This window comes from Fukomys damarensis, unplaced genomic scaffold (genome assembly GCF_012274545.1).
Source record: "Fukomys damarensis isolate Sample0158 unplaced genomic scaffold, DMR_v1.0_HiC HiC_scaffold_17, whole genome shotgun sequence".
In the NCBI taxonomy this organism is placed as follows: domain Eukaryota; kingdom Metazoa; phylum Chordata; class Mammalia; order Rodentia; family Bathyergidae; genus Fukomys; species Fukomys damarensis.
The window spans coordinates 28,804,980-28,829,634 of NW_022900929.1; the positions used below are offsets into that span (position 1 = coordinate 28,804,980).

The window sequence follows — 24,655 nt, forward strand, 5'->3', positions numbered from 1 at the left end:
ACAACTTCTCTGTGGAGGCTGCAGTGTCATATACCCAGCCAGCAGCCTGAGTTCTGGTCGACCCCTCTCCCACTGGGGCAGCGTGGCCTGTCCAGCAGCCCAGAGGAAGCAGAGTGAGGTCCCTGGGCTACTGCCTCCTTCACCTCCTTCCTGCAGAGACCACTCCGTACCTGCTGTCACCTGCCTTCTGCAAGCCCCAGAGGTCACACTGGTCTTGGGTTGCAGGCCGTGGCGGTGCCCAGGAAGAGCTCTTTCCAACTAAGCCCCCCATCTCAGGCCGGGGCTCCACTCACCAAGGCTCCCACCTTGCTGTCTCCTCTTTGTCCTCCTCTTCTTGCTCCTCCTCTTCCTTTCCCTCCTCCTTTTTCTTTTCGCCACCTCCTCCTTCTCCTCCCATGTCTGACAAGCCCCCTGCTCCATGCTGCCGGGCTATGGTCTCCTCTGCCCCAGCCTGTCCAGAGTCGACTCCCTCACAAACATCGTTCTCCTGCCGTCCCCCGAGGCAAAGTCTCCAGGTCCCTGCTGCCCACTGGGTCAGGCTCTGTCTGATCTCACCAGAACCTCACTGTCTGCACTACTGGCGGGCACCCTCTACCCTGTCCCCACCTGCCACTCCCTCCCCAAGCTGCTATGGGCGGAGGAAAGCAGAAGTGACAGAGGACAGAGTTGGGGACTCTTCATAGAGAGCCCCACTCAATGTGTTGAGAGGTGGCAGAAAGGTTTGGGTTCAAAGCTCCTCGCCAAGGTGTATTTAACCTGCTGCCCATCCATGATGACCACAGAACCAGGCAGAGACCAAACAACTCCGTCCCTGGGAGGTCCTGCTCAGGGCTTGGCATCTCAGAACCCACTGTGACCCTGCACAATGGTCCACCCTGCTGTCCATGCTGCCCAGCCTCCCCTGCAGTGGGCACCAGAAACCTACTGCAGATGCCACAGCCAGGCACCCACAGAGGCCTTCCTGCCCCTCCCCCTGAGCTGTGGCCTGGGTAGCAGGGGCACTCCTTTCCTTAAGGAGTAACCGCCAGACTTCAAATGACTTTCTGCCAATTGTTTGTTCTGTTTTTTCCTGGGCCGTGTGGCCATGCTAAGCCACACACCATGAAAATGCCAGAGAAGCGATGCATGCGTCACTGACCAACGCAGTAGGCATCTGTGGAAAGGAGGATGACTTAGTTCGTAACCATGGAGATGGCAGGCGGCACCGGGAAGTATAGGAAGAAATAAACACAAGCAGCAATTCTGTCCACGCCAGACTGAAGTTTTGCAGACGTTAGTTCAAATGGAATTCCTTCATCCCTCAATGGCTGCACCATGTTCGGAGGCAGCAGGTATTTGATGATTCACAGGCCTCCGCCTCGGCTTCCCACCAGCTCCCTGGAGAAGGCCGGCCAGGCCAGATGAGCCCCGGGTTCTATGGCTCGGCCCACACCCTTCCCCTGGGTCCACGGCAGAGTGTGTAGGGCAAGAGGCCTCAATAGCCCTAACCCAGGCAGAGCAGAAACACCAACACCACAGGGCAAGAAAATGTCTAGGAGAGCGATTTGCTTTTGACAAGCCACACAATGTGGGTTTTCTCCCCTTTGGTGGGAATAAGAGAAACAGCTGTATTAAGTTCCTTCCAGCAAAGTGTGAGAGAGAAGCAAAGTGATTGGGGACCCCAAGATAAAACCTACAGGGCTGGGATTAGGACGCCCTACCCCAAAATGCGCCTTGGCTGTGGCCTGATAAGTGCACGGTTTCTATTGACTTTTGTTGATAACTGAAAGGCTGAGAAATCAGACCATCCAGCTATCTACAGAACCAGTCACTGATGGGAACAGAAGTGAGCTCAGAGAATTCCTCAGGAAAATGAACCCGCCGCCCTGTGCCTGGGCCATGTACACCGTAACACTGCAGGGTACAGAAGTGACCCCCACAAGATGTTCCCTCACCAAGGTCTTCCAGAAATGTCTGCTTTCTGGGCCGGCATTTTGACAGCTTCATTGCAATGCTGCCTATAAACTTGTGCATATTTGCTTTTAAGAACAGCTAAACAAGCTGGGCACGGTGGCACGCACCTGTAATCTCAACAGGAAGAGTGAGGCAGGAAGAGTGAAAATTTGAGGCCAATCTAGGAGATTTAGTAACTTAGTGAGATCCACAGTTCCAAAGGGCTGTGACTACAGCTTGTGCAGCAAATCAAAAATAAAAAACAAAACCCAGCTGGACTATTCACTTACTGCTTCCAAGGCAATGGCTCAACAATGTCATTCCTGCCTCTGTTAATGAACAGAGCTCTTGCTGCCTACAGAAAATGGAAAAACTGAGATCATGCTACTGCACAGCCTGGGTTACTTTCGGCAAAAGCAGTGGAGGAAGGAAGACAGGAAAACGTGTGAACACAGAGCCACGCCCCCCGACTGCGAGTACTGGTGCCTTTAATTCTCCCTGGAAATGTGACATTCGACAACCTCACTGCCACTGCACTGTTTCTCAAAATAGGTGCCGGGCCTCCCCAGAAGCCTGGGCTGGCGAAACCTGAGCCGAGTGCCTGGCAGGCTCCGGGCACCAGCGTTCACCTGGGAGCCGCTGCCATCACCCACAAGCCAGAGCTGCCCAGCGAGGGTGGCGGGGCTGCAACAGTGCCAGCGGCAGGAATTCCAGACCGGAGGGGCAAGAGAAGCCAGCAGGGTCCAGAGAAGAATACACTGAAGCTTGGCAAAATCACTTTGCTCTGTGAACAGCAGGAAGGTTGGGAAAGTCGTCCAAGTGGATGCAGCCCTGGGCAGGAGGGAGGACCTGCTGGGACCCGCATGTGAATGTACTCGGCACCGTCACAAACATACATCCATAATGGGGCTGACGGGGGGCCACTGCTTGGCTCTGTGAGCTCAGCGCCCATGAAGGAATCACCTCAGTCCCTCGACAACAGCTTTTTCAGGGCGGGGGATGGAACTCAGGGTTCTGGCTAAACTAAGCTGGCCCACTAAGTTGTTTTTAGAAAACATGAAACAGAGTAAGTTACGGTAAACAAATTATGCCACAAGTCTGCACAGTTTTGCCACTAACTTTTCTGAAACTGTAGTGCAGTACTGATAGAAATCATAGAATTATTGTCATATGTCCTCTCCTCTATGATGCCTTAAGTCATGTGGCCTGTGTATAATAAAAAAAGAAAAAAATGCTTTCAGGGAGTGTATTCAAACTTGTGCCTCTATTTCAGAAACAACACTAACAATGAAAACGAAAGACATATTTGAGTAGAGCAACACGACGGAGTGATTTTTCCATGGTGTTTTACAGTGGCGGGTTTCCCAAAAAAGGCGAGCCAGGATTTCAGCCCAGAAGCTGGGGTGTCCCGACTCTGGAGGCTGTGAACTGCTTGCCCCCTGAAGTCCTGCCCGGGACTGCTAGTGGACGTCATAGGTCACGCTGCCGCACCATGGACAGTTCATTCTAATGTCACCCTGCCTGCAGCAAGGACCGAGTGGCAGCTCAGCAAGCAGGCAGGTGACTGACCTGTTGGCCAGGCCGGCAGACAGATGCTGCCCCATCTTGGGTCTCCTCTCCCATTTCCCTGGCAACTCTGCCTGATCCCAAAGACACAGGTCAGGAAATCCTTCTGAGCACTCCAACTGAAGGGAACCAGTGCCCCTCCACACACCCCTCCAGCTTGGTACCCTAGCCATGTGCACCCTGCACTGCTCATTATGGCTCCCAGGAGCTCGCTGCCAGAATTTCTGGACTGTTAGTACCATGCTCATTATGGACATTTAGGTTACATGGACTTATGACCAAATGCACTAACTAGGTCAAAGCAACAAATAGTAACTATTCAGTGTTTATCACTTCTTGGTTATTTGCTTGTTGTATATGCCTTTGGGTTCATTTATACCCACTGGACCTGGTGGATAGAAATGCTGCCCAGTGGTGGCCCCTACAGGCTGTCCCAATCCCTCACTCAGAGCCCCTGGGGGGTGGGGGGTAGTCAATGGGCAAATACAGCCCACCGGGAAATGGCACTGTGTTGTGCTTCAGGTCAGGGTCGGCGAACACTTTCCAGAAATGGCAGACAGTGAATGTCTTAAACTTTGGGGTCCTGGGCTCTGTCACAACTGCTCAAGCACTGTGGCACAAGAGAAACACATAAGAGAATGAACCGCACTGTTTACCAGTGCAGCTGCCCTCGTAGACACTAATCTTGGGGATGCACAGCATTTTCTTAGGGTACAAAATTCTATCCTCCTTCTCATAAAAAAAATAAAATAAAACTTTTAGGAATTCTTAGCTTACAGACCCCAGCAAAACGAGCTTTAGCCGGCTGTCCACAGATCGCCAACTCTGGGCAGAGGGGAGGGAGAGCTGGTGAGTCTCCACCTCAGGTCACCCTTACTGCCTCTGCTGTGCAGAGCCGGGCACTTAGGAAAACACCCGTGACCCCATACTGCATCCAGCTCAGCACAGAAGCCGCTGTCTGCTCTTGCTGTGCCCCTGTGGTTTTCCTCGCCCGCCCGGCCCAGGGCAGAGGCTCAGGACCACGTGAGCCGGAGGAGCTGCAGACACAGGCTCGGCACAAGGGGGCCAAAGCAGCTATCAGTGTGGGCTGGCCTCGGGAATGTGTGTTAAGGGCATGGAACACTTCATCACTAGCGTGGACCACATGCTCACTAAGCACCATTTAGGTCAGTGAAGTGTGAGGAAGCCTCTGTTTTCTCAGTGTCTGCCTGCCCAGGAGGGGACATCACACTCCTATCCCCACCAGGGGGCGCCCCAAGCAGGCCCGCACCTCACCTGGCCTTCTGCTACCCTAAATGGCCTGGGGGCCAGGGTGGCTGTTCAGGCCGAGTGAGGAAATGGACACACGAGGGAGGACGTGGACCCCAGTCCTCCAGGCCACTGAGTGGGCCTACCTCTGTGGAGGATGAAATCCAGCCAAGAATGCTGTACTTCAAGAGCCCCGATTAAGTCTAACACATTTATTTCCCTTTCATGGTCATTTTTACCTTTTGGAAGAGCTGGGAGTTGCACAGTGCCAGATCCAGTGAATAAGGGGAAGAGGATAAGGCACTGTGTTTGAATTTGACAGAAATTGCCAGAAACATTTGGAACTGGTTCAGGACCCTGAGGCAATCACAAAAACATGCTTCCAAAGCTGCTCCAGAAAGTGGCAAGAAGGATGGGATGTGTTCAAAGGCGGGGGACGGTCCTGAGGGGGGCTCCTGGCAATGCCGTGCCTTGTAATAAATTCTAAGCATTCAACTAACTGCATGTTTTGGTCTCACCATGTGTGTTCAGAAGCACACGTGTGGTAAAGCAGCTGAAGTGGCGGGCAGCTGAACAGAGTGGCCAACCAGTCAATAGCGCCCAGCCCCAGCCTCCTTCCAGGACAAGCTGTGACAGACGTGGAACCTCAGCCCCAGGAGCCCAGGGATGCTGGGATTTCCTGCGCTGCAACGCACACCTGGCCCACAGCTGCACCCGAGTCCCCGCTCTGCTCCCCCACAGGATGCCACTCCCAGGGAGGCGCTGGCCCTGCTGGAGGGAGTGTCCCCATGTTCTGCAGCGCCCTGCACAGCCTGCAGGTTTCCAGGCCCCAGTATCCCCCCTGGCCAAGCTCAGGCCACTGAGGGCCACTGCTCATCCACAGCCCCTCCACCGAGCCCAGAGACGCACTTCACCTTGGCAGTTACCAGAAAGCCTGGGTTTTCTCGCAAGAACATGTGACACAGAGGACAGCCGAGGGAAAAGACACAGCCACCGCCTTGATGGTATCACTGACTCATGGCACCAGTTCTGCTGCTGCTGAGCCTGAAAAAGCACAGCTCACTTTTATACAATGAGCGAAGGTGCTGAAGATATCTGTCTGCCGGTGAAAGCATTTGCAGAGTAAACTGGAAAACAGGAAAGTACCTTTGGCTTTGACATGTCCTGCAGCCCAAGAAGGCCTAAGGCCAGGGATACAAACTGTGCTGCTGGTGGCTCAGCAGCCTGGGTAGCACACAGAGGGCCATGCCCTGGGTGAGGGTCTCAATTCGCCTCACTCCTGCATCTCAACCTTACCTCTCTTAGACTCTATTTCCTTCCTGTCCTTCCTGTTATTCCCAAAGGACAGGCTGAGAGGACGGCAGATTCCTGAGCGATTTGGCCCAGCAGTGCAGGAGGAGGATTATAATGGACTGGAATTACAGCTGTGAAGACTGGTGGTGCTGCAGCCTTAAAATTCGAACAGCAAATTCGTGTTCATTTGCACACTCATCAGTCAGTATGAGCATTTGGGAGCGAAGCAGAGGACAGGAATGAACGGCACTTGAGAAGGATGACAGGGCAGGCGAGTTTTCATCAGATAAACTTTCTGTAGCTCACTATTTCTCTTAGAACATGGAATCAGCCAGGTTAGAAGCTTCCTTTATCTACAAGATGCAGGGACTCTGGCCTCCAGCACAGCTCCACATGCACACACTGGGCGCAAGCACCATTCTCAAAGGACGCCAGAGCTGTGGTGCAGTTCGAGGTGGTGAAAAGGTAAAGAGCTGGGTATCACACACCTATCATCCCAGCACTCTGGGAGGCTGAGGCAGGAGACTGGCCAGGTCCTGTCCAACCTGGGCAACTTGGTAACTCATTGAGGCCATGTCTCAAAAAGAAAAAGTGTTTTAAAAGGCTGGGGACGTAGTTTAGTGTAAAGACCCTGGGTTCAATCCTCAGTACTCGAAAAAAGTCATGAAACACAGGATCCCATCGGTACAACACCTTCGGCTGCTGGGGAAGAGAGGAGGATTCAGGGTGTGGACAGCAGGAGGAGGATGGATTGGGTTGTGCCAGTGACCGCCTCCTGTTTTGCAGCCGGCTACTTGTTTGGAATAATGTGGCCACAAGGGGGCGGAGAAGAGCACATGGGGGCCTCTGTACTCTTCCAACTTTCCAGGAGTCTTCGCATTAGAAAGACAAGATAGGGGACATTGGTAGCTTGTGTCTGTCATCCCAGCACTTTGGGAGGCTGAGGCAGGAGGATGTCTAGTTCAAGCCTCGAGTCAGCAACTTCAGAGAGACTGTCTCAAAATTCAAAATAAAAAATAGGGTTGGGGAGGCAGCTCAGTGTAAAGGCCCTGGCTTCAAACCCTAGTACATATTTTTAAAAGGTCATATTAGTCACTGTGGAAACCTACTCCTCCCACACGGTGCCCCACAGGGCAACACAGCCCTGCGGCTTTCTGCAGCTTGGCTGCACCACGCAGGTTCCTATCCCACCAGCCCCTGCCACAGGACAATGCCCCACCGGAACCTGTCAGGAGACTAAGGTCACGCGAGCCACCCCATGCCCCACAGCGTGAGTGCTGTCTGCTGTCTTCTTACCCTCCACAGAGATGTGGACAGTGACACCATCTGCGCACTGGAGCCCGGGTAGCATGGGAAGTTGCTTGTGGAAGCGCTGCGAATACCACGCCGCACGCAGCCCAAGTCCCTCCCCTCAAAGTGCAGCTCTGCAGGGAAGGAAGCTGTAAGGATGGGACAGGTGCGCTGTGGGACAGACAGCCTCAGCCTGTGGGCTCACTGCAGAGGCCACCATCCTGAGTGAGTGACGTAGACAGCGTGCTTTCCTCACCTGGGGAGCTGCAGTCAGGTGATGGAGCAGCCACCGCTGTGGCCAAAACCTTTCATTTCCAAAGCCCGTCTTCCAGGGACAGAGTCCCATGCGTGCTTCTTCTGTGACAGTGCAGGAGGTGGACAGGTTACTCTCCTGTCACAGCCCAGGGGCCAGCTCCCCTGCCTCAGCCCCTCTGCTGTCCCCCAGGTGTAACACATAGCACAGAAACCCACTTCCTCCAGAAACTATCACCACACCTGGCACGGAGCCCTCCCAGGACATCCCCACCCTCCATCCACACGTCCTGCAGACACAGAGAGCACGGGGGCCTGAGAGGGCAAGCTCGCATCTCTTCCGGCTCTGCTCACTCATCTTCTCTCTACCCTGCTTCACTGGGTGGGACTGTGCTCTTCTGTCCTTCCTCACCTCAAATGCAACCGACAGTCCTGCGCACCCTGAAGCGCACCTGTGTTCACTGCCCTGACTGCCTCCCGTGCTCGGAAACCCAGCTCCTGCCTCCAGGTCTGTGCTTGTTCAGGCTCACGGCACCTTGCAGGACCCAGCGCTCCAGGGGAGGGACTGGACTCTGCACTCACCTCAGACATGGGTTCCTAACAGAGTGGCTCTCAGGGATCGCAGTTTGGCTGGAGGGAGCGGACCCCGGGGACTGTATCCGGCCCGTGGCCCCTTCCTCTCTGGATCTTCCCTGTGCTCTGCTTCCTGGCACCACGGACCAAGTATCTTTCCTGCATGCCCTCTGCCAGGTGCTCCTGCCTTGGACTGAAGCCTCTGAAACCGTGAGCCAAAATAAACCGCTGCTTCTTTAGGCCGCAGGTGGCAGGTGTTCAGTCCCTATGCATGCTCTCGTCGGCCTGTCTGTACCTCCAGCTGGGCGGGAGGCCCTCCCAGAAGCACTGCCCCTCCCGGGCTCCCAGCGCTGCACAGCTGCCGGGTGCCTCTCAGAGCTCCTGCAGCGTCTCCATGCTGCTCCCAACCAAAACAACCCCCAATTCCCAATCCTCACCTCCTCCTCACAATACCCACCCCCACTGGAATTAGAAGTCACTTCTGCCACCTCCCGATTAGGATTTGGTTCTGCGGCTCCGCTACATAACAGCTGAGGAACAGCTGAGGCAAGAACAGCTCCCAGCAAATGCGAGCTTGAGACGAATCTGCCAAATGGGCTGCGCCCACAGAGGAGAGGCGTGCAAAAGACACAAGATTCTAAATGCAACTTCAAGGGTTCTACAACCATGGGGGCCCACTTCAGTTTCTTTGTGCACCACACCCAGGGGTCTCACTACAGCATGAACATATTAAAAGCAATTGTGGTCACCCTGAACCAGTACAGACTTGATCTCATCGGTACTTTCTAAGCAGCACAGTGTAACAACTATGTGCAAGGCACCAGGTGCGACAAGCCATGTGGGCATGAGGTAAGGACCCAGGAGGATGGGGTGGTCCTAGGTGGACACTGTGCCACACTACCGAAGGGGCTGGAGTGTCTGGGTTGGAGGGCCATGGCGTCCTGGCTATTCAGAGGTGGCCACAGGAAGACTTTCCACCTGCAGGTGCCTCCTGCTGCACTTCTAGAAGAAGCTCAGTCTATTAGCTAAAAGGCAAATCTCGTCTGCAAGGTAACGTATACTTTTGGAAGAAAATGTCTTTAGCATCAATAAAATATAATCCAAATGCTTATTTTTCAACATAGCAAAGGTCTCTGCAAATGGTAAATTGGAGAGCTCTGAATGACATAGTTTGGTATGCATGTGCTATTTATTTTTAAGTAGAAAGGACTAAATATTCCTATAGCATTTAGAAAATGCTTCACAGTTCTTTGTTCATTTCAGGAATTTAAAACTAAAGGAAAAAATTAAACGTGTAAGTCTTAATGAATAAGACCAACTTAAACATCCAAGTTTTCTAGTTGGAATAAAAGGGTTATGAAGTGTGATTAAAAATACTGTAGTTATTTCCATTTAAAAATTTTATTACAGCAAAAATCACACCACCACTAATCCACTCCAAAACCCTCCCCTCACTGTGAACCCATGCATAGCATCATTCCTGCCATTTTCTGAAGCCGTTCTGGAGTCCTCTTTCACGAGGGACTGTACAAGGTGTGATAAAAAATACAGTGACTGCTGCTGCCCAGCACCATCTGACAGAAAAGCAGGCTGGTCAAGAATGACACTGTGTTCTTGTCTACCTTCTTCCCTGGATCTGACTCTCTGACATCGGGCTCATCCCCAACTCAAAATGACTACGAAAGGGAAACATTTTACATCAGTTCAGGACACCAAGGCAGCTGCAACAGCACAACTAAAGACTCTCAGGAAAGAGAAAGTGGTAGGAATAATGGGATGTCGGCCACCGGGGGATTCATGGCAGTGTGTCTTTGACTGCAATAAATTTGTTTTATTTAAACATGCCCCGTACCTCTGGTCAGCCCTTGCACACTGAGAAGGTCCCTTTCATGCCAGTGTGGGCCAGGGCAGCAGATGGCCTGCAGCAAGGTGCCCAGTCAGGATCCCATCCTCAGAAGTCCCAACTGTGCCTCACAGTTCAGGGCCCAGATCAGTGCTGCTCCAGGGTGCGTCTCCCACAGCTCCCTGAGCTTCCTGCAGGCCCTCTCCCTTCTATATGGCCATGGTGCCTCCGCACTGAACCCTGCTATCACACAGCCTGAAGGTGACCCTGGGCGCAGCCCAGTGTCCACCCACAACACAGTCTGGCCTGGCAGCCTGGATCCCAGCCCTGCCGCTTCATGCCTCCCAGGACGGTGCCAGTGGGCTTCTGCAGGGCGGGTTCTGTCACTGCTGCTCCTTGCTGGGCCAGCCTGGACTCCAGGTCCACACACACACAGCCCCGCCCGCCAACCACCTCCTGAGCATGGTGACACCAGCAGACGAGTGCGGTGACTCATATGCATTTTAAAGCTATTTTTAGACTGCGCAAGAAGCAAATGCCTATGCTGGCAAACTGTCTAAAGGAAAATTCAAGTGAGCCCCCCCATAACCCAGAAGGGGCCCGCCCTTGCCCCACATCAGGTCCAAAGCATCAGGGCCTTGATTTAGAGCACCAGATGAGAGGCATGAGTCTGGGGAGAAAGTTGGTGACCCTGAGAGGGACAGGGACCAAGAGCAGCAGCACACCAGGGACCATCTGAGCGGGAAGAGCGAGCACAGCACCCTTGGAGCCCTGCCCAGCCTCCTCCCCTACAGGAGGGATCCAATGGTGCACGACAAAGGACCCAACCAGACCCAGTATCTCCTATCACACTGTAACACAGGCCTCTTCTGACTTGGAATGGGGTGGGCCGTCAGAGTCACCCCATCAGTGGGTGCCCCCAGGGCGAGGACTGTGGGTGAGGGCTCCCACATGCACCCTTGGGCCCAGGTCCAGGCAGCCATACTCTTATGAGGGACGACCAGGCACCGCAGACAGGCAGGCAGGCAGGGGACTCTGCGTCCAGCTCCAAAGCAGAAAGGCGGAAAGATGGTTTCTGTGACCAGCCATGGGGGCCAGAAATTCTAGTTTCCCTGGTCCACTGGGCAAGGGAGACTGGACTCAGAAACCATGGCCACATCCAAATATCCAAAATCCAAATATCTATATTATAATATCCTCATTCTGATATTGCTTCACTTACAGTTTCTGCAAATGTCTAAAATTGAGTAGCTAAAATCTAAAAGTAGGAAAAATACTTTTTATTGTAAATTTTTATTTTTAAACAGAAATAATGAAGAACAATTGTGACCATAAATACAAAAATGTTGTCTAGTGATTGGGCTGGATTCTAAAGGAGGAGACTTCTGTTTATCCCCATAGCGTTAGATATCTCTCCAATAAAAATGTAATAAGGGGAAACTGTACAAACTTTGCCTCCTGGGAAGCAATTTACCTTTTCCAAGGTGATTATGCAAATACCCCAGAGCCTGTAAGATGTTCAGAAGTAAATTAGCTTGGTTAAGACTCACTGAGAGTAGGTCTTTTTCCACATAGCTAGAATTTGCTTACCAGAGTCTGCGTTTTTGTACCAGCCTGCGAGTGCATGGGCCTTAGGACCTGTGTGCTTCTCCGCTGTTTCCTGGGCTGCTCTGCATCATATCTGGTCAGTGGTGCACAAGGTCAGGCTCGTGGTGCTTGTTGGGCAGAAGGGAGGTGGGGACCAGCTGGGCAGCCACAAACCAGACCTTTGGAAGGGCTGGGAACCGGCGAAAATCACCACCAAACACAGAACCTCTGCTCCCTGATCTCAATCCACCACTTGCCATCCTGGAAATCCTGTCTCCCCATGCCTGCCACAGTGCAGGCTCCTGGGAGACAGAAGTGAATCTGTCCTCACAGGTTGAGTGACACTGTCTGGGAGGGCAGAGCTGGGAATCAGAGGAGTCTCTCAGGGCTTCAGCAATGGATCATCCAGACTTCAGAACAGATTCTGAAGTTGCCCCCGGCAATCCCATTTCTCCTGGTAGTGTAAACTCGTCCTGTCACCTCCCCGAGCAGGGCACACCCACATTTCTCAGTACACCCTTTATTCCTATTTGACGCTGTCTTTTCATCTTACTTTCGCTCCTCAGTGAAAGCTTTGGCTCTGCGTGTTGACTGCCCTGCAGTACCTTCAATAACAAGGGGCTCCCCAGACACCAGACTCCATGGAGCCACTAGGCCTGGCCTGGGAGAGCAAACTCATACCCACGTCCTCTTCAGTGCCACCCTGGTGACCAGTGCGAGGCCCAGCAAATGCCATGCAGGTCCACTACGAGGGCCCTGAGCGAGGTCTCCCATCTAGTGAACCGGGCATTTGTCGCCTGCACCAGCTGGCCTCGCAGGGAGAAGGGAACAGAGGCGCTCTGGGAACTCTCCCCACCGATCTGCTCTAAAGGCTAGGAAAGCAGGTGCAACTTACAGATTCACTTCTGCTAGCCACCTTGTCGCTATCATTGTGCAATTTAATTATCAGGTAAAGTAGGAGACTTAATGTGGCCAGTTGTGCGAGGCCACAATGACAAGATACCTGGGATCACCTAATAAAGGAAAAGGTTTATTATGGCTCAGAGCCTTCAGCGCATGGTCACCTGGCCCTGGTGCTCTGGGCTCAGGGTGGGACAGGGTGGTACAGTACAGCACTATGGGAACATGTGGTAGAGGAGGCTGCTCACCTCCTGGAGACCAGGAAGAAGAAGCTGGAAGGGCAGGCGCTCACAGCACCACAAGGTCACACCCCCAATGACCTAACTTCCTTCCAGTAGGCCCCGCCTTTTAAAGGTTCGGCATCTCCTACTGGTTCAAACACCTGGTGACCAAAGCTTCAATACAGGGGCTTTCAGCAGACACCAAAAATCCAGACTATAGCAACAATAAAAACAGCTGATAATTCCTTGACAATTTTGTAAAAGCCATGGACAGATTTGGAAAAGATGATTATATTTATTATTCTTAATTCTTTCATTAGGCATAGGCAAGGAAACCATAAATGAATAGGAGGAATTATGAAAATGTAGGGGCACTGGCTACTGAGATATTGGAGCAAGTGATTGATCTTGTCCTTTAACAAAAGCAAAAATGACTTGTACTTCTTGTATTCATGAGCTGGTTTATTCAGATGCTCCTGACGGGGAAAACGAGACCGTGACAGCTGGGCTACCAGGCCTCACTGAGGGGGACAAGGGTATCTTCACAGCAGCAAAGCAAGGTGGTGCACTGGCGAATGTAGATAGGATGGACCCCACCCCTCTTGGCAGGAGCCTCAGCGCTCAGCCTCACAGTGGTTTCAACATGGTGTGGTTCTGCAAATCCTTGTGGAAATCCAGGCCCTGGTTCAGCCATGTTGAAAGAGGGCAGAAGCTCTGTGAGGTGACTGGTCATGGTAGGAACTGAGGCGGCTTCCTTGGGATGGAGCTAGGTCCCATGAGGGCACAGAAAGAGCAGGCTGGGGTAAAGCATGGTCATCCCAGGGCCGTGTCCCTTTCACCATGCCTACCTAACACAGTAGGACACACTGGCCTTCTCTGGGTACAGCTGATGAACTCAGACTTCCAACTCCCAGAAGCACCAGTCAGAATGAACTTCGATTCTTTATAAATCATCCAGCCTCAGGTATTCTGTCACAGCAACTAAAACCAGGCTGAAGTAGTCCTACATCAAAAAATTGAGTGATGCTTGTACTTCCACATGTTAATAAATGTATGTCTGGGAAATATTTTACGATTTTCTACCTTATTATGGCTTTTTAAGTACAATTGGCCAATTAGTGGTCATACTTGTGATAATTTTTAGAGCACTATTTTATCTATTCAATGAGAGACATATTCTAATAAGAGATTATAGTATATACTCTAAATTTTAAATGATTAACAGTATTGTTATGGTTTAGATCTAAAATGTTCCCAAAGCCTCCTGTGTGTGGAGGGTGATGGATCTGGGGGTGCTGTGCTCAGTGGGTTCATCCATGGATGAGTTCATAGCTGACTGAGCTGTGAGAAGGCTGGGACTGGCTGAAGTGGGCACCTTGGTGTGGCCTGGAAAGGTGTGTTCTTGTCCCCAGCTCCTCCCTTCTCTCCCTGCTTCCTGGCTGCCATGGGTTGAGTGCCTTTCCCTCTCTCAGTCCCCTCTCCCATGCTATTTCTGCCTCAGAGCTGGCCAACCATGGACTAAAATCACAAGCCCAAACCAACCTCTCCCTTTCATTGTGAGTAGCGGGTATTTTGTTTCAGTAACAAGGGAAATGCAAGCATCTTGAGCAGCATCCACCTGCTCAAGATCGCCTCACTGGAAAAGGACAAGAGATACTTGCAAATTCAAGCATGCAGATAGGCTGAAGAAATGACACCAAGGAAATTTGTATGTTGCATATCTTGTTTTCCTGTATAGCACAAAGCTCTTTACCCAAAACCTCAGAGAACAAGAACTCAGCACTCTACTAGCTATTACTGTTTCAAGGGAGGACATGGAATGTTACTCACAGGAAACAGCTGTGAGAGGATTCTGTACACCTGTTTCGGGATGCAAACAGCTAAATAAAGGCATGCCAACTTCAACTACTTTAAGTATGATTGTTCTCAAATGACCCATACCAAAGGATTCAAGCAAAGCTATTACTGGCTTAAAATTACTTCAATTCATTTAAAATTTATTTTTAACACTGGTTATCAAGTCGCGGGTGCATATTTGAAGGGAGAGGTCATAGCTCTCAACTACAGTGATCTCCTCCTGTGTTAAGATATAATGTACAGCATGGACAACATACTTTCCTTGATATACACAGATTAAGCACCAGGCACACAGCATGAAATGAACAAACACCTGCTGGATTCCATACAAACAATAGAGTAAAGCAACTGAAATCTTCAAGCCTATAAAAATGTTGAAAGACTAGATTAATCGACAACCTCAAATTACACCAAGATGCACTTTCTCTTTCTTATATACTTGTGTTTCTGTATGCACACTCACACACACACAAATATACACGTTTGGTTTTTGAATAATTTGAAAGTCAGTTGCCGAGAAAATAAATGGTAGTACACCCTAAAATACTTTATGAAGCATTTCCTAAGGATGGTTTCCTGTGTAAACTCATTACCTTTATCTTACCTAGGAAAATATCATTTAATATCTAACCGAAACTCAAGTGTCCCCAGTTGTCCCTAAATTATATTTTAGAGCTACTTTAAAATTAAGGCTATAACAAAAGTTCATGCATTGCATTTCCCTGCTGGATCTCCTCTAAACTAGCACATTCACCCCATATTTTTTTACTTTTGTTTATGACACTGATTTTTAAAACAGCTTTATTTAGTCGGGCATGGTGGCACACATCTACTAGTCCCAGCTTGAGCGGCTGAGGCAGGAGGATCACTGTGAGGTTGAGGCCAGCTTGGACTACACAGTGAATTTAAGACCAGCCTAAACTGCACAGTGAGATCCAGTCTCAAAACACACACAAACACAATTATAAAGCTTTACTGAGATAAATTTACCATGTAATTTACCTATTGACATACAATTCAATGGTGTTTCTCACATTCACACAGGTGTGCAACTGTAACCACCACCAATTTTTATCCCCCTCAAAACCTGACTCTACAAACAGCCACTCTCCTTTCTCCTCCAAGAAATGCTCTCTCTGAGCATTCCTGAACACTCAGGGACTTGCACTGTACTCCTGGATTTATGTAGATGTTTCTTATATATGCAGTCATACAGTATGTGGCCTTTGTGACTGGTTTCTTCCACTGAGCATATGGTTTGCTAGGTGCACCCACAATGTTAGAGCATATACTGTACTTCATCTTCTTTACTTCTGTATGATACTCCAATAGGTAGAAAGGCCACATTGCATTTAGCCATTCAACTGGTGATGGACATTTTCATTGTGTCCATTTTTCAGTCACGGTGAACGCTACTGCCATCGGTGTTTTGTACAGTGGATGCAAGCTGCTTTGTGCTTTGGCCTAGGAGAGAAGTAGCTGTGCTCTGGTCAATCAGGGTTTAGTATTTTGAGGAGCTATCAAGTGCCTGCAAAGTGATCGTTATCTTTTCACAGTGTGCAAGGGCTCCTCCAACATTGCCTGCCAACATTTGTTATTGTCTTCCTTATGACTGAATTTGCAAGGGCATTGCACATGGTTTTCATTTGCATTTCTTTAGTCACCAATGATTTTGAGCATTTTTCATGTGTTTATTGGCTATTTGGATTTTTTTTTTTTTTGGACAAATATCAGCAGAAATACTTTGGCCATTTTCCCATTGGGTTGTCTTCTTACAATGGAGTTCTAAGAGTTCTGCATAGACTCAAATCCTTATTGTATAAATAATATCAAAGTATCTTAGTCAATTCTATCAGTTATTTTGGCCTTTCTGGATGGTGTTCTCTGAAGAACAGAAGTTTTTAGTTTTATGAATTTCAGTCTATCCAAATTTTCTTTTGTCAGGTGTGGTTCTAAAAAGGCCTTCCCTCACTCAAGATCACAAAAGCTCATTTCTGTTTTTCTAAGAGTTCTATCATTTTAGCTCTTGGATTATGGCCTATGGCCATGTGATGTTGATTCTTTGGCTTGGCGCCAAAGGAGTCCACCTTTGTCCTTTTGCACGTGGATGTTCAGCTGTCCCGGCACCATTTGTTGGAAAGCCTATTTTTGCCCCCATTGCATGGACTTGAGACTGTTTATGAAAACCAACTCCCTAAGTACAAGGGTCTATTTCTGGTCTCTCAATTCTGTGCCACTGTCCTTAGTCTATCTTTATGTCTCTACACACTCTCTTGTTTACTCTAGCTTTGTAGTAAGTTTTGAAATCAAAAAGTGTGAGTGCTTGAACTTTGTTTTTTCTCAAGATTGTTTTGGCTACTGGCCTCATGTGTTCTCATGTGACTTTTGGGATCAGGGCACTAAGTGCTGTGGAAGACGTTGCTGCAGTTGTTTAGAGGAATATTCTCAGTTGCATTTTCAACTTTGTATACTGAGGCTTACATGTTTCTGTGGTTTTCACCTTTAGGATTTCCTTTTTCCAATTTTGATGTGATCTTATCTTCTGAGTATGTAAAACACTGTGAAGCTCAAAATCACCTCTGTTGTACAGGGTGTTCAGAGACCTCTTCCTCCTATTTTGATGTTATGTACCCCTTTCCCACAGACCCCACTCATTCTTATTTTTCATTTTTGGTTTTTGTCTTACTTCAAAAGCAAGCAAATATATATTTAATCCCATTTTTCCATATTTCTTGCCCAAAAGGTAACACACACACAGAACCAACAATTTCCTGTGCATGTGACAATTACTACCAGAACTACTTTGTGTCTGATAATAACAATCTTTCCCCTTCATCTTTGTGGCTAATGCAAAGTATAATTAGAAGATGAGGTGAAACCATGAGTACACCTCTGAGAGGTGTAAAATTTCTGGCAATTAGACTACAGTCCTGCCACTATAGAATTACGGATGTCTGGGGCTCAGGTGGGCACCAAACACAAACCATGCAGGAAAAAAACAGTATTTGCTTGCAGCAAATACACAAAACTTCAACATCTAATTAACAATGTGAGCTAAATTGAACAAGACCTAAACAAATCAACTGGCCACATTTCAAACAAAATCCTTGTAATACCCTCACACTACTCTGTATCCGCCTTCTTTCTCTGCCGTTCCTTTTCCATCTTCTTTGAGGAAACCAGATCACTCTCCAACTTGCTTCTAGATCAAAGGCTAGAACAGCTGAGTACTGAGATTTCTCTGGAGAGGATTCTGCAATGTTCTTCTGAGTCCCCCAGTTGAGAGGGAGTAATTGCTAAGCCTGTGGCTACCAGCTGACCCACAAAGGGGGCTGTGTGTGGTGGGAACACCAGCTGTGGATTGCGGAATCCATTCTGTTCTACATTTCCTCACTCTCTGCTCAGGTGTCAGCACACCAGTTGATCTGCTGGTGTCTAGCTCCTTGGTTAATATACAAAGGCTCCAAACTTTATTTAAAAAGTCACATTGTATAACGCAGTTCAACCTCTATGTATCCCTCCCCACTGAGTTAAAAAGTACTTAGTCAAGCTGTGATCCAAATATGTGTTTCTTAAAACTGCTAATAAGAAACTAAATAACAGGAGTCCTATGAAGCCTGAATGTATCTGAATATTTTTTTCTACCTCTGACCTTGCTATTTAGAACATGCCAGATCCGTTTGCTCACAAATAAACACCGAAAATGTATAACGGCATTAAACGAGGGGTCACGCTGGCGGCTCACGCAGCTGTTGTAAAGATCAAGTGGGTGACACCTGGAAGATGTGGGGCGCTGCTTGGTCCAGGGAACCCGCTGGCCTGTGGTCTCTACGTATCACTTTCTGGGAGAAGTCAAATGGCCATGCATCGTGTGCAGTAAAGGTCTGAATGGCCAGATGAGGGAACCCTAGCAACATGAGAAGCGCGGCTGTGAGGCCCACAGCCTTTGCTCTCACGGGATGGCTCTCCATATGGGAGAAGCTCTCCCTTCCCAGAGGCATGGCCACCAGGGTGGACCCTGGGAAGCCCTCCTGCAGAGACCAGCTTCACGCAGGTCCTGCCGCCACTGGGAGCCAGGTGTGTGCTGTCTCAGAGGTGACACGTGGTGACCACCAGAGCTGGCAGGCAGGATGACTCCAGGCCTGCAACTGTCCCTGAGCACCTGCAAGAACTGGAGCTCACTTTCCGGGGACTGATGGCGTGGCTGAGTGGTGATAGCAGGGCCTCCTCCTCCCCAGAGGCCGCAGCTCTTTTCCTTCCTGCTCCACACTTGGGTGGCTGAGGAGGGTTTCTGAGGTAAGTGCTGGAGAGCAGCACTGGCTTGGCTCTCACTGTGGCAGCTGCCGTAGGTTCCTGGGTGGTTCACTCCAATTCTGGTCCTTGAAACTGCGTCTGGGTCACCCAACTTCTTATCTGACAGGAACAAATCAGTACCTTGCTCTCCAGACACGTGGGGAACAACAGGCCGACAGGGCCGAGACCTGGCAGGGTGGGCCACTCTGCAGTCCCCACAGCACCCCCACCAGCTCTAGGAAGTGAGCGTGCAAGGCACAGGCAGGCCTCTGTGAGTTAAAAGCCACTGCCGGGCCCTGCAGTGCTCACATCACTGGCTGGAGAGGCCAGGCCCACACTGCCTGGGCCTGGCTTTTATGAGAAGCCAGAATCTGCTGGGAAATAGTGATTCCATGGTGCCCCTGTGGGAGTCCGGTCCACTGCATCTCCCAGGACTCCCTCTGGCCTCGAGGCCTTCTCACGGGCAGGTGTGCATGACCTTCACCCACAAGGGAACTTCAGGGCAGAGGGCAGCTGCCAGCACCACACGGATGGCTGGAAACAGAAGCAGCTACGAGGCCTCCAGAACCCAGGAAGGTCGCCACAGGCTAACAGTTGACAGGAGATCAGGGAGAAGCTTCATTACCCACTGGCACTAATGATCTGGGGACACTCCCGCCCCCCTGCCCCCCCTCCGCTTCCCCGGCTACCGCAGGCTATAGCCCAAAGTCTCTCCCAGACCAGGGCAGAGCCAGGGCTCCAGGCTAACTCTACTGATGCATTCACCACAGCGCACAGAACGGGCTGGACTTTCAGAGGGACCAGGAAGCAAGTCCCATATCTGCTCAGCGGACAGTGCCACAACACAACACTAATACCCCGGACCTCCAGGCTCTGCCAGTGGATGTGGGGCTGAGAGGGGCAGGCAGGCGGTCAGAGTGTGGACAGAGCTGGCCTCCTGCTCTCCCGCACCACCTGGCTCCTGAGTCCACCAACCCGCATGTCCCATGCACCCTGGGCAGCAGGAAGAGGAGGGCAGAAGGATTTCCAGTCTCACTTCGCTCCTGCTCCAGGGCCTGAGCTGCTGCAGAACACAGCCCGAGGTAGGCCCCGTAGCGCCACCTGTTAGAAGCAAGGACAAAACCTGGACACCACACTCTGGTCAGAGCCTTCCAGCAACAAAGGGACTCAGAACTGTGGCAGCACAGGCTGCTGTGTGTGTGTGTCCTCCAAGCGAGTCCCCTCCCACTGCCTCCCTGCCTACCATGCACAGCCTCCCTCCATCACCTCTTCAGCCAAAAGGAAGGGGCCCTGCTAAAACCAACTGCGAATGAGAACTTTAAACTCCATACAGGCACTCAAGAGGCCTGCAAGGGGCTGGGCAGCAAGGAAAGGCATTCTTAGGTAACCGCCTGTGCTGCTGAGCCCCCTTCCCATGTCCTCAAAGCCTCACTCAAACCCCACTCTCACTCCAACTGCACAATTTCTCCCTTGGAATTGCCCACCCGCTGGCCCCTTGGCAGCCTGCCCTGACCTGAATACTCTTGTCCTAATTCGTGCTGCCAGCCCTCCCCTGGAGAGAGCCCAGCCGGACGCCGCAGCCCGGTCTGTGACAGGCAACATGGAGTCGAGGGAGAGAAAGCGGATGACAGAGCCTGGCTGGGCCGGCGTCCCTAATGCCACCCATCCTCAAGTTCTTTGCGGACAAGAAGGAAAGGTTGCTTGTGGCATGGCTGGTGTAGGCTCCTCTCACCCAGGTGCACCGAGCAGCCCAGGAATCAGCGCGCGTGTGGGAACCTCAGAACCCCAAAGGCCGAGCCCTGGTGTGGCTGTGGGGCTCCCTGGCTCTGCTTCTGTCAGCCTGGCAGTAAATGAGGTGGGTGACAACAGGGCCTGGGAGAGGGAACCGGCCCAACCGGTCCTGTTGGATTCTATCGCCCTTCCTGACACAATCCCAATGTCACTGAACACCTCTCTGGCAATTACAGAACATTTTATAGTGCTCACAAAGGTGCTTGGCACAGGGAGTGCTGTCCCCAGCTCGGTGAAGGACTCTCATATATGAGAGTATGCACGGAACACCTGTGCCTTCGACGCTCGGACACTGGGTCTCCTTCTACCACCAGGACGGCAGCCAGGGAGGGGCCGGTACCCCTAGGTGGCAGAAGAAGTCACTGACTCTGATCAAAGGGACAGCATCCCTCTGAGGGTGGGGCCAGCTGTGCTCAGCTCGGTTGCCAGGTGTTGCCAAGCTCAAAACAAAATACAGGGCAATAAAGAAGGCAAGAGGAACCGGATGCCTTCAACTGCATGCTGAGCTGGGTCCAGGGAAATGTAGCAGCCATGGGGCGAGCAGGACACAGGTGAGCTGTGGAAAGGCATGAGAAGGGCCCCGGGTCCTTCCCGACTCCAACCTGAGTGAGGAACTGAACGCCCATCCAGGCGCCACATCCCCAGGTGAATGCAGGCATCAAAGAGGCCTGCCAGTGGGTGGGGGCCCAGCTCCCTTCTCAGGCCCATCAACTCCAGTATCCAGCATGGCTGCCTCTGAGGGTGGTGACACGACAGAGGCCTGACACCCCCAGCGCCCGGCTCGTTCTGCTGGAGGAAGCCCCTGCAGGGACCCTGGCTGATTCTCACCCTCTTTAGGGTCCCTGTCCTCTCCCATCCCTGCTTCTGGTTCGGTTTCCAAGACCAGCACAGCGGCATTTGTACCCCACGGCCCCGGTTTGAGGGCCCAGCAGGAAGGTCAGGTGGCTACACAGCAGAGGGCAGGGCTACCCAACACTGGGCCCACGGGCAGGGCCAGCAGGTCTCACCTTTGCTCCCAAGGGTGAGGTGTGGCTGCTGCCCCTGCACACAGGGACAGGACTCAACTCCATCCAAAGACCAAAACATGACATGCAGAGAACACAGGGCCACCACCAAGGGCCACTGCGCATCCCCACCTTCCTGCACCAGAAGCCAGATGTGCCAGGGCAAGGCGGGCAGGGTGGAAGCGTGGGTCTGCCTTCCCTCCACCCTGCCTGGCTCAGCTAAATCTGGTGGACGGTCAGCATGGCCACGCGGAGTTCTGACTGCAGGCAAGTAGACACCCACAGACACCTCCCACAGACACAGCCATTCCACGACTGCAGCCTCACAGGAAAACCCATCTGAATTCTCCAACAGAAGCAAGAATCAGAGGAAACTCTGCCTGCCCATGCTTCCCTTTACCGGCGGGGAGGACTCAATATCCCTTTCATAGTAATCTATTACTGTACCAGCCTTTTTGGGTTGGTATGATATCTACAGTATTAATTCAAAAGCAAGATAATTTTATGTTATAAGTAAATAGTGATGTGTCCTGTCAAAGTATTTCAATTTGGTGACAGCTACCTTATATGTGGGCAATTAATCACAAAAATAATAAATCATTTCATTTTCTATATGGAAACCAAATGTATATGACAACTTAGAACTTTAACTCTGTATTATAGGCAAAAGCTGTCCTTATGAACCGAATTTGTAACTTCTGGTTATTTAGCTTTAAGAAACACTGGCAGGTTTTCTTTTCAATATATCAGGTCCTGGGGATTAAAGTCAGGGCCTCTGTGCTGAGGAGTCCCAGTACCTTTCTGGCTGTGCTTCCCAGTGACACAGAAGGGGAGTTCAGAGAGCTACTTTGTTTCAACCTGTATTTGTATGCTAGGGACATGGAGATAAGAAAGGTAACATTTTTATTACATAAAGCAAATTAGTTGCATCAGGAGATGAGTGGGGAGGCAAATCTGTAAAAAGAGTCTCCTTTGTATGTTGTTAATTTACACTTCAGCATCTGTGTCCCTCCATGTATAAATGTGGAGCAAAACCAAGTACCACATGGCTGCCAATAAGAAGCAATCACTTTATATCATGGTCAGGGTTTCCAGAAGGGTCTGCAATGAACTCAAAAGGGGTCAAAGACTCATTTGGACTTGTAAAGCCCTGACTGCCTTCTGGCCACACAGCCTGGGTGACACACGCCTCAGTGTGGCTAGGAGGAAAAACCCCAACAGAAATGACCACTCTATTCCCTTAAATAGATTCCTCAGAGCTTGGTTAGGTGGAACAGGTCTGTCATCTCACAATCTGGGAGGCTGAGACAGGAGGATTGAAAGTTCCAGCCAAGCCCAGTGAACTTAGCAACTTAGGGAGACCCTGTCTCAAATTTTTAAAAAGAGGCTGAGGCTGTAGTTCAGTGCAAAGTCCCTAACTTCAATCCCCCTGCAAAAGAAAACACGAGTTTTTAGGAATAGAAATTTAAAACTACTATTTCTACTTTTTAATGACATCAGCCTGGTTCACTTTCCCTGCCCCTCAGTCAGAGCTGTGGCCAGACATGGCCAGGCCCTTGGAGGGACAATGGGGTGACATCAGCCACCGCTGGTGACAGGTCATGGGAGACAGTCCCCAGGCAGCAGGCCCTCCACCCTCCCAGGCAGCAGGACAAGACCCATCCAGTGTCCTTTACCCAGGCCCTGGGGGGCTCAGGTGTGAGGGGCTACTCTAACCAGGGAGTAGGTAAGATGTTGGTGCCCAGCCTTCCTGGAAGAGATGGACACATAGCCTTGTCTCTACCTTCCTGAGGACTAGGGTCCCCACTGGGGGTCCAGGGCCCTGGCATTGGGACTCTCCCTGGACACTACCTGACCAGGTCTCTGTGGGGAACGGGTCCGAGCCAACCCCACTCAGCCCAACCCAGGCAGCGGGGTGGGGACTGTGCAGCCCATGGCCTTGCTGTCCATCGAAATAGTGGGTGCATGTGGACCTGTCTCCCTCCTCTCAGGCTTCCCAACATGTGCACAGGGACAGGGACATGGGCCTCACTGTGTGGCATGCTGTGATGTGTGTCTAAGCTACATGATCTCCCGGGGCACAGGCAGGCGTGAGTGACCACAGGGCCTCCCAGGATGAAGAACTGGGACCACGCTAGAATGATGTCACTGGGTGCCAAAGACAGCGGGCAGCATGCACTGGGCAGTGGACAGTGTCCAGCAGACAAAGGGCAGTGGACAGCACACAAGACAGTGGACTGCACTGTGATGCCGTCCACCACACAACAGGCTCCCAGCAACCAGGGAGGGGAGATTGCAGCAACTGCATGGTGGGTGGGGCAGGCTGCGGTGCCACAGCGAAGCCAGGCACTGAGGTTCTGTGAGCGGAAGACCCTGCCGGGTCCCCAGGCTATACACTGGCTGGCAAGTGAGGTCCATGTGTGGGTCTGGATGGAACCAGCAGAGCATGGAAGAGGGCAGAGGAGGCACAGCACTGGCATTCTCATTTCCATTAGAAAACTGATGTTCCCAGGGCCACTAACTCCTAGCCGGGATTCCTTAGACAAGAGATACCTGCAATGCAAGCTACTTGAGAGGCTGAGGCAGGAGGACTGCCAAGTCCAACCAGCCTGGGCCACTTGGTGAGACCCTGCCTCAATATAAAATAAAAGGGCAGTGATGTGGCTCAGTGGCACAGCACTTGTCCAGCATGCACTTGGCCATGGGTTTAATCCTCAGTGCTGCAAAAAAGAGCAGGTATCTCTGTCTCTGTGACTGTGATCTGTCAGGAACCAGCACCAGCAAAAATCCAGGCCTGGTGGACAGACATCAGACAAAGGGTTGCGCTGGTCCTGACAGGTGCCTCTCCTCCCTTGAAGTTAATCACCAGGAGATCATGAAAAGGAGTGGAGTATGGTGCATGCCTGATTGCAGGCCTCTGGGAGGCTGAGGTAGGAGGCTCACAAGTTTGAGCCCAGTCTGGGCACCATAGGGATTTAGCAAGACCATCTCAAGAAAAAAGAAAA

The 24,655-nt window shown here is 51.1% G+C and overlaps 1 protein-coding gene across 1 annotated transcript in view; it reads right to left on the minus strand.

The window, feature by feature from the left end:
- The window catches only part of Cobl (cordon-bleu WH2 repeat protein), a 144,622-nt gene that overhangs the window by 116,806 nt on the left and 3,161 nt on the right, over positions 1-24,655 (minus strand). Inside the window, exons 4-6 of the mRNA XM_033765283.1 lie at positions 20,917-20,988; positions 19,831-19,956; positions 8,164-8,388 (exon numbers count right to left, since the gene is read on the minus strand). Coding sequence (XP_033621174.1) covers positions 8,164-8,388; positions 19,831-19,956; positions 20,917-20,988 — 423 coding nt within the window. The remainder of the gene's footprint in view (positions 1-8,163; positions 8,389-19,830; positions 19,957-20,916; positions 20,989-24,655) is intronic.